We start from the raw sequence: 10,505 nt of genomic DNA, 5'->3' as shown, positions 1-10,505 counted from the left end.
GGTGTTGGCGGATATGTTGGGCAACTGAATGAACACGGGATGTCGTGGATGGTGTTGCCTGCCCACCGAACAGCGGGCGTGAGGTACCGAGACTGAACCAGGTAGGGACAGATCAACTGCCGTGGAGAGGAAAACCGGAGAGTGTTGCCGTAACTTGTCTGCTGGTTGGAAGCAACCTGAAAGGAACTCGAGATGTGATGACCCAGACCGGAAATACTGTATCTTGACCCGAAGGAAAGTATGCCAGAAGAGACCTAGGAAACAAGGAAACTAGAGACAAGGAAAAAAAAGGAAAACAGCCTAAGGAAAGAGACGTTTGATGAGAATGTTCTAGTGAGCAAAACATCTCGAGAAGCAGTCCACCGCGGACGCCGTCCATCCTTAAGTAACACACTCTGGTGCAGGACAGCTTGATCCCCCGGTGAGCACACCCCGGGCGGGCTCGACCGATCTCGACATCAACAGCCAGTCGATCACAACACCCGGCTCACCTCGACCTCAAACAAGCGCGTCCAGCCTTAGCGCCTCGCCAGGCCCGCTGCGCGACACCGCGGTTGAACAGCAATGCTTTGGCTTCATCCTTGCAGCACGACTTCCCGCTGCTATTTTCTGCACCGCCTCGAAGCCCCAAACACTGGCGACTCTCAGTAGGCGCCGCGGGCGCGAATCGGAAGCGCAAGCTCTCACCGCGGGTGGGGCGCTCAGACCCACCACTCACTCCAGCGGCTGTTGAGATCTGCAGGCGGCCAACCGCGTCGCGGCGGGCGCGGGTGAGATCGGGTTGGTGGGACCACCGCGCCCAAGGAACAGCGTGCGGAACCGGGTTGATTGGATACGGAAGGGCAATGGATGGAACGAGGCCCGGCAATTGGGAATTGGAAGGGTTGTGGTTCAAGGGGATCGCGAGACCGTGGAATCTGTAGCGATGGCAGTTCCATCGGTGACGTGAACCAAAGAGACGGCGGCGTGGGTCGTTTACCCAGCCCCCGAGGGTTGCACTGCAGCCTTCGCAGCGCATTGCGCTGGCTGAAACGGCGCTGGCCGCTGCACCGGGTGACGCTCCCGGCGGTTGAGGAGGGTGGCCGGGCCGCGGTTGCTGGGGCGCACGTGGATTTCATTCTTACTGGGCTTGGGGGTGTTTGATGAGGCCAAGGCCAAGCTTGATCGGTTTTGCGGACATTTCGCAGCATCGAAGAGATGCTGAGGGTTACGGTTGTAAATGGCGAAGAAGTAAGTGTGATGGCATATGCGGGCTCCTCAGAGGTGCAATTGCCGCACTGCCCTACTTGATGTCCTTGGCAAAGTCCAACTTGTCAAGGGAAGACACTCTCGAGGTAGCGGTGAGATGACCACATGAGAGGCCGAGCAGGATCGGAGCGCTCAACTTCTATTCACTCCTGGTGTTGCTACGCCACCCCTGGACGGCGGTCAGTAGCACGCAATATTCAGTTCTGTGAAGTGCTTGCAAGTCACAGGCTTACATACCGACTACTCAAATCGACCGTTATCCGCGTACCCATAAGCCAGCCTGAGGAGCCAGCCGTCTCCCTCCGTTCCTCCGTCCGCATTCACCCCGCCCCATAGCACAACTCCTTGCCCAGCGCAACAAGCATCTGCACCGAAAAAGGCCCGCGGGCCAGGATGAACCTTCCTCCCCTTCTCCGTCATCTGCTCTGTCGGCACAATCTCCGCCTCTGCCCACTGAAACTCGCCTGATTCCCCGCCTGGAAGCTTCTCCAAGACCTTGTCCTTCGCCGCGGCCGCACTTCGACGCCAGGACGGCAACTGCAGCGTCCAGATGTCCGAGTGAAGTTCCTCGAGCGGCGCACCGCCTGCCGAGCGCCCGAACAAGTAAACAAGATATTCTCGCCCGTGCCCAGTTGTCAACGGCACCAGCGCGCCGCCCGACCGAGGTCTGGGCCCCGGAGCAAGTGGGTTCGCAGGAAAGCTCACGCTCCTCCATACCAACGCCCCCGGCTTCTCCCTCTCCACAGGCGACTCCCGCAGGTCGAGGTAATGCACCGCACACCCCGACCGGCATCCATCAGCCCTTTCGGAGATGACGTACACCCTCCCACCCGCGTACGCGGCAGCCACCGGCCGCACGGGGGCGCTGGGAAGCGCGGTCCACACCATGGTTCCAAAATCATACATCCACAGCTCCCTCTCGATCCCGTCCCCAACCCCATCCCCATCGCCACCATGCCCGCCAACAGCGACCAAAAACCCCTGCCCCTCGTCCCCAAACAACCAGTGCCCGTACCGCGGCGCCATCGCCCTCCCGAGCTGCGAGTCCCCGCGCAGCTTGGCCCAGCTCAGCGCCTCGCCGTCCCACCGCCACAGCACGTTGCCCTCGCGCACCGGCTGCCCGCCGCCGCTGTCCCGACCGCCGTGCACGAGAAGGTACCGGCCGCGCCACGCGCAGGCGGAGTGCGCCGCGCGCGGCGCCGGCACGAGCGTCTCGCCCGTGGACGCGTCCCGCAGCGGGAAGGGCGGGTAGCAGGTGTAGGCCGTCGCGTGGGCGGCTTCGGCGGCGGCTGCGGCGGCGAGGCTGGTGGGCGCGTTTTGGGATGATGGGGGGAGCGTCAGGTTGTGGATGCCGGGCGGGCAGAGTGCGCCGGAGGCGTCGACGCCGCCGAAGATGAAGGCTTTGTTGGAGGCCGGGAGGACGGTGAGGGTGTGCTGCGATCGGGCGAGGGCTGGGTGGCTGGCGTGGAGGGGGCGGGCCGTTAGAATGGAGATTGGGGAGGGATGAAGTGAGGTGGAATGCATGGCTTACGGTGACCCTTCGGGCGCTGGGTTGGGGAGCCGGGTGAGCGAGATCTTGAGCGGCTGTGTTGGCGCGGCGAGTGCCGCTGCTGCGACTCCGGCCATGGCTCAGCGCGCTTGTTCTCAGATCAATGACGGCTCTTTTCGACTTGGGTGTAAATCGGTCGGCTTAATGGGAAATTGAGGAAGTCGAGTCTGCATTGGCGACTTCATGGTGGATCGGTTGAGGATGCGGCGATGACGTAGTGTCGGTGGTGGGGTAGCTGGCTTTTTGGGTCAAGTACAGTTGTCGTTTGCAAGCACCAGGTTAAAGTGGGTCCAAGTGCCTGCAACACACCCCAATTTGAACAACAGTAGCCAACAGTGGGCAACCATCGCCATCGATCTTGAAGCTGTAGATACTGCAAAAAACGGCCTAAATAGCCATTTTCTAGTGTTTTTATATACTTATTGATATCTATAGCTTAGTCAGTACAACTATCGAGCCCCTGAACTTAGCTATCGAAGCCTGCCTTCGAACCGCCTAGGAACCCGCCTTCGAACTGCCTAAGTACCTGCCTTTGAACTGTCTAGGAGCCCGCCTACGAATCGCCCTAGAGCCCGCCCTCGAACTGCCTAGGAGCCCGCCTACGAACCGCCCTAGAGCCTATCTATAAACCGCCTTGGAGCCCGCCTACGAACCGCCCTAGAGCCTACCTATAAACCACCTAAGTACCTGCCTTCGAACCGCCCTAGTAACCGCCTCGCTATATACGTAATACGCTTTAGTTCTTTGCTTAGAGACAAGGCGCCTAGGCACTATAGTTCAATATATTAATAACCGCTAGAGGCGCCTAATCGCTATTATAATATACGCTAGGGAAATACTATAGGTCATCGTATATAAAGTGGACATTAGCCTAATATAGGTATACTAGTATAGATATATATTCGACTTTACTAGTGATCCTTTTCTAAAGCTTAAAACGCTATAGAACTCCTATATATTGTAGCTATAAGCTATAGAGGTTTATTTTATATCGATATATTGTTAACGATCTTCTTAGCAGTTAGTTGATATATATACTATATTTGCTAGAAGCTTCTTAACTACCTTATAAGCAAGTCTAACCTCTACTTTGACGAAATATAGGCCTTCTTTCTCGAAGAATACTATATATTTATATCTCTATCAACAATATTATATTATCTTTATATAGCTAATTAAAAGAAGAAGGTTGCTTTATAAAAAGGTATATAATAGAACTATATCCTCTAGCTTAATTATATTAGAAAAGTCGCAATGTTTATCGCTAAGATATTTATATTCTATAACAAATTGGGCCTAGATTAAAGAAATAGTGTTCATTATACTAGCTAGGCGCTACTAGGTGTTACTCTTATCGTCGACAACGTCGTTAAGAGAAGTAAATACTACTATATCCTTCCTATAATTACAATTAATAGTGTTCTTAATCTATTAGTCTAGTAGGGTTATAGCAATTAGAAAGGCTTCCTTATATAGCTTAAGGACTATATTCTAGCTAAGATAAGGCTATTCCTAAACCGCTATAGCATTCTCGTTATAAATAATATATCGTAGTATCGGAGCTATACTATTAAACAACTTTGTTAGAAGGTTAGTATTCTACTATAATATTTATCGCTATATTCGCTAGATTTAAACCTAATTAAGGCAACGTTCTATAATACAAAGGCTTATATCTACTATAACTACTAGAAGATACTTCTATAGGATTATTTAGAGGAAGACTTTAAGGAGTTCCTTTATAGTGCCTATACTACTGTTAATAATAATCTACTAACAGTATATAGACACTTTAAGAAGGTGATAATATTGTTCTAAAAGGAGGACAAAGCAGTAGATTATATAGCAATATATTCGAAGTAGTTCTAGGAGTTCTAGAGTACTAGAATTGTTGGTTAAATACTATATTTTATAGATAGATTCCTAGTTATAGTTCGCTATTATCATTATCTATATATAAAGCCGTTGTCAAGCTATCTTCCTCCTCTTATATAATGTTATCCTAGTATCCTAGCGCTAACTCTTCTAAATCTAGTAGCCTAAACCTAGGTATATAATAGATCAAGGCATTAAAGAGGGAATTGTATAGTAAATCGATCAACGAGTCGGTAATTAAAGAAACTAGTATACAATTAAACGTTAGCTATATAATTATAACAACGTAGGAAGAATGTACTATTTTGCTTAGCGCTCTATATAGTATATTCAATGTATTATATAGTATACCTTGTACTCTATATAGCTTGTTTAGTATACTATACAATGTATTTAGTACTCTATATAGCCTATTAGGTCTAGTGAGCTAGGTTCCTATCAAAGCTAGCTAGTTCTACTTCTTCCTTTAAAAAGCCTTTTATAGCGCTATAGAATATAGCGACAAGGTATTATAGGAAGCCATTGTTGGAGAACTACGTATCTAGAAGCTAACGAATATTGTAAACTCTCCTACCTTCAATATATAAAGACCTATTAACCTAGTAGAGAGCTGTTATTACGTCCTTTTGACCTAATAGGTTATATTAGTGAGCGAAGGTCTTAATAAAGTCATTGACTATATTAGAGGGTTCCTTTCCTTCTAGCTTAGGCGATAGCGACAAAGAACGTAGTAGTAGGATAATCTTCTATAGGTTTACATTGCTAGCAATAGATAGAGGCTTTCCTAGGTAAAGGGCGCTTATATTTGAATAAGGGGCTAGGAATCTAGTTGGCTAGGCTAGCTTAGGCGCGTCGTTCCTTGCTATAGTTAGGGGAGCTAGGGGATATAGCGGATACCTAGGATAGTATAGCGGTATACTATAGAACTATAGCGGTAGGTAAGGCGGTGCTATTATCTTATTTAGATCGTTTAAGTTGTTGCTATTAACGTTGTTGATAAACTAGATCCTTCCGCCTAGTAGTCGCTTAGTTATAACCTTGCTATTAGAACCTATTTAAACGCTTTAATTAGCTTTAGTCTTTATAGAACTAATCTATTTCTTGACTAGGGCACCTAGAGCACTATCAACAATAGCCTTTTAACGTTCGATCTAGGTAGCCTACTCTACTATCTTTTAAATAGTAATAGGATAGTAGGTGTTATTGCTATTTATCTAGTAATAGAACTAGAACTATATATCTATATCTTTATAATAGTTCTAATAGGCTATACCTAAGTTATAGCGCTATTTATCTATTAGGAGATAGAAATACGCCTTATTTAGCTCTTAAACGTTATAATCTTCTATCTTTTATAACATTATATTTATAGGTGTCTTACGCTTAGCTACTAATCTCTAGCCCTCGCTAGTAGGTATAGCTAGTTCGGTTAACCGTATAGATCGACTAGTGTTGGCTAACACTATAGCGGTATAATCGAACAGTTGGCGAGAAGACGTAGGCGTAGGAGGTAAGGGCGTAGAAGCAACTAGGGATACCATTTATAGTATATTAGTTAGCTTAAATTTATATTTAATACTAATAGAATAGTCTTTTATAGGTTGGCTTAATAGCGCCTTTATTAGTTTGTCGATACCGCTAATATATATTAGGTACGTCTATAAAGAACGTGCCCTCTTTGAATTTAACTAGACCGTCGGGTTGGCTTTTACGCTTATATAGGCAACTACGCTTATAGAAGTAGCTATATACTTAAGGTCTAATATAATACTACTTTGTTAAACGTTGCTAACTACTTTGTTGTATAAGCTAGATATAATATCTTTAATCTTCGTGCCTAAACTATTACTAATAGCTAAATTGTTAACCTTATCGTCCTATTTAGTATATTCTACTAGAACTTTATAATGATAGGTCTACTCCTATAGAAGTAGTAGCGATGTTCAAAGGCTCTAGTAGAATATATTTAAAAAGAATATAGTAGCATAGGTAATATTGACGATAATCGTACTTAGTAGGGCAGGCTATTCTACTAATGTATTATTAGTTTAACGACAAGGGGAATATAATATATAAGCTAATAGCAAGGCATCTAGTATAGGCGATTAGGAGCAATCTTACGTTTAGGCCTATAATCGTACTAATAGCGGCGAGGTATCTAGTATAGGCGATTAGGAGTAGTCTTAGGTTTAGGCCTATAATAGTGCTAATAGTAGCGAAGTATTTAGCAATTAAGAAGGCTAGTACAAGAGGTATAACGCATTGAACTATTGTAATAGCTATAGTAGTAAAGATAGAAGCTTATTATATATATAGATGTCAATATCCTCCTTTTATAAATAGCCTTACAAAGCCTCCTCTATATTAAAACCTTCTTTTAAATTAAGTATTTCAATTAGTTTAAAGGGCAATAATTAAGGGCGTTATAGCTAGTAATCTAAACGCCCCTAGGATATAAAACGTAATTTCGAATATACCTAGGACTTTAAATAAAAGGTAGACTTCGATTAAGAGTATAAACAAATAGTAGATATACTTCTATTCTATAGCTTCGATATATTATAAGCCTAGTAACATTAGATTAGTTCTATAGTAGTAATAGCTTTAGTAATATAGCGTAAGACAACCCTAATTCTCTTATTACTAGTAGATATTATATTAGCTAAGGCTTTAACGATAGGGATAGTAGTAGCTTTAGACGTAGCAGCTTCGATAGTATAGTATAAGACGACCCTAATCCGCTTATTACCGATAGGCGTTATATCGGCTAAGGCTTTGGCGGTATAATATAAGACGATCTTAATCCGATTAGTAGCGTTAGTAGTAGGCTTAGGGGGCTTAGGAGGTCTAGGAGGTTCAGGAGCTAGGTGGGCACTATAGCGAGATAGTTTAGGCGCCTCGCTCTATTGCATAGACGCGCAACTACGCTTCAAAGGCGCTATCGAGAACTGTACTAGGGCGCAAAGAGGGCAAGTTCGAAGGATTATATATAGTGGATCGCCTAGGCGCCTAAGGATAGAGTTGGGAGGTCGCTAGGTAGGCTAGGTAGGCTAGGCAACGCTAGGAGGTATAGAGGGCGTAATACTATAGAATTCTATATAGTACCTTCGAATAAGGCATTATCTATAGCTTTAAGAAGGCTAGAAGATAGCAGTGAGCTATTAAAGTATACTAAACGCCTAAGAATAAGTTAGTGGCTAGGAAGTAGGGGTTTAGAGGTAAGTATTTGGCATTGCGCCTAGTATTCGATTGATCACTAGCTAACTAAGCTAGAATAAACTGTAGAGCTATCAACAAGTATGTAAAAACACTAGAAAATGGCTATTTGGGCCGTTTTTTGCAGTATCTATAGCTTCAAGATCGATAGCGATGGTTGCCTACTATTGGCTACTGTTGTTCAAATTGGGGTATGTTGCAGGCACTTGGACCCACTTTAACCTGGTGCTTGCAAACGACAAAGTATATAACACTCCACCGCTCATGGCTGGGCTGCTGGTTCCTTGAAACTAGCTAGAGAGAGGAGACGCTTAGATACTGCTAAAAAAAAGAATAAAAAATAAATAAAAAAATAACAAGAATAAAGAATAAAGAATAAAAATAAAAAATAAAAAAATAAAAATAAAAGTACAAATAAAAAAAAACCTAAATAGCCATTTTCTAGTATTTTCAAGTGCTTGTTGATGTCTTGATACTTCCTTTTTAGGCATCTCCTTTGTTGCGCATATCGGACCCGCTAAAACACCTTACGCAGGCGAGCAACGCCTGCATACTTCAATGCCTGCGATATATACGATGTGCTTGCGATAGCTAGGATAACTAGGTACCTACGATATCTGCAACGGCCGTTGGATATCCTAGGCGCTAACCGTTGTACCGAACCGCCGTGCCGATCGCTATGCCGAATCGCTGTTCAATATCCAGGGCGCAGACCGCTGTGCCGACCGCTACTGCAGTGCCCGCGATGCTTGCGATGCCCACGAAATAGCTTCGATGCCGCAGTGCCCACGGTGCCCACGGCGGCCGAAATACCACTTCGATGCCGCGGTGCCAGCGATGCAGCCATAATGCCGCAATGCTCACGATCACCGCGGTACAGGAAGGAAACGCCAGAAAAGGAAGCATCAAAACAATACGCTATCATCAGGATATTGCCAAGTACATAAAGAGCTTCGAAATCGTGCCTATTACAGTGATTTAAGCGGTTACATACCTATATTGTAGTAGGCGTTGTAGGCGTTGCTATGGGCTTTGCTCGCCCACGCAGTACGTATGGCGCCTCCGACGTATACAACAGACGAGATGCCTAAAAAGAAAGTATCAAAACATCAACATACACTCGAAAACACCATTTGGACCCATTTTGACCTAGTGTTTAACAACCACAACATCATTAAACGCCACCCCACCCTTTCCGAGATTCGCCAATCGGGTCCTAGTGCGTCTGATCCTACAATGCAGGCGGTCAGCCAGCTCAGACCTAACTTGTCATTGTCTTTAACTCGCTGGATAGCCACCGTCCTCGCGATTATCTGATAATGTTTACATGCCAATCAGGTAGACATGTCATTGCCTAGAAGATCTGCGTAGCAAGGTCAGTAATTAAGAACCAGATAGTAATATTTATAACCGGCATTTGCCTAAAGATGCAGGAAAACTGGCCAAAACCTGCATCGGCCACCAAACGAGTCCAACACAGTCCAGGTCTAAGTACATAATACTATACAAAATCCTCGCCACACTACCACGCGGTCTAGGCAGCATCGCCAACATTGTCCCAGTCACTAACGCCCTCGGTGCCGTGGCCGTCCTCCGCCGAACCACGATTTGGACATCTCCCTAGGGTTGGTCAGGTCCATCAACTTCTGGAACAACGGCTTATAGGGCTCATCTATCTCCTCGGTTATATCGCTTGACTTGCGAAGAAGATCCACGTTCGCAGCTTCGCAGGAGACACCTAGCTCGACGATAAGCTCCGGACAGTCAATACTCCTATGTCCAGTCTTCTAGCAAGTAGAGCATAGTAGAGTCGGACAGTCGGTCCTCTTATAGCCATACTCATTGCAGATTTTACACCGAGGGCATTTCTACGTTCGGTGGCCCTCGATCTTACAGTTAGCACAAAAGTTACAATCTTACTTTCTATAGCCGAACTAGTTGCAATTGAAGCACTTAATGCCCTGGGACGATTCACCACTGCCGTTGTCGCCTAGCACCGTAGGACAGTCGCCGACGTTGTTGCCTTAGGGCGCGGGGCCATCACAAACGTTGTCGCCAGGCTTGTCGCCGGCATTTGGACAATGCTTCGCGTTATAACCCAGCCCACCACAGCATTCGCATTGTAAGGTCTCGGGACAGCGCCGTCCTTTGTGATCTTCCCCGCAGTGGCGGCAGCACCGACAATTGGCCTTTGTATGCTCGTCGCTCCAGCAGATGAAACAACGCTGCACGCAATCGCGACGGCAGAGGTTGGTTGCGTGGCCATACTCACCACAGTTCCAGCACCTGAGCGGGTTCGGGCATTGAAACGCGCGATAGTTGCGGCTCTCGTAGTTGCGACAACGCTCCTCGAATTTGAACTTATTGTTCTCTACCAGAGGCTGATCGGCGTCGACGGGATGCTGTTCGTTGGCGGAGGTAGACTGCTTAGCTACGGCGTTGGGTTGTGCGTCTCCGGGGACTAGGGGCAAGAAGTCGGAGTCGGCGTCGGTGGTGATGACACCCTAGTTGACAGCCACGTCTATATAGATCTCGCCAAATAGACCAGGGACGTGCCTATAAGGCAACTCGTCCTTTGGCACGTTGAAACCGAGAAACATGTTTCGGGTCATGAAGA

General features: G+C 46.5%; 2 protein-coding genes across 2 annotated transcripts; both read right to left on the bottom strand.

Moving 5' to 3' along the window:
- Positions 1-1,488: 1,488 nt before the first annotated feature.
- On the bottom strand, positions 1,489-2,874 carry THITE_2145448 (uncharacterized protein; the record flags this gene model as incomplete). Its single annotated transcript, XM_003654551.1, has 2 exons — positions 1,489-2,707; positions 2,780-2,874. The coding sequence occupies 2 exons, from the start codon at positions 2,872-2,874 to the stop codon at positions 1,489-1,491; spliced, it is 1,314 nt and encodes a 437-aa protein (XP_003654599.1).
- Positions 2,875-9,912: 7,038 nt separating this feature from the next.
- On the bottom strand, positions 9,913-10,188 carry THITE_2051234 (uncharacterized protein; the record flags this gene model as incomplete). The annotated part of the gene is made up of 1 exon (XM_003654550.1): positions 9,913-10,188. A coding segment is annotated over one exon (276 nt), but the record flags the coding sequence as incomplete, so codon positions are not given.
- Between the last annotated feature and the right edge of the window lie 317 nt (positions 10,189-10,505).

The sequence above is a fragment of the Thermothielavioides terrestris genome, chromosome 3 (genome assembly GCF_000226115.1).
Source record: "Thermothielavioides terrestris NRRL 8126 chromosome 3, complete sequence".
Lineage (NCBI taxonomy): Eukaryota > Fungi > Ascomycota > Sordariomycetes > Sordariales > Chaetomiaceae > Thermothielavioides > Thermothielavioides terrestris.
The sequence above is the reverse complement of the archived record's forward strand: the minus strand, read 5'-3'. Positions and strand labels throughout refer to the sequence as shown.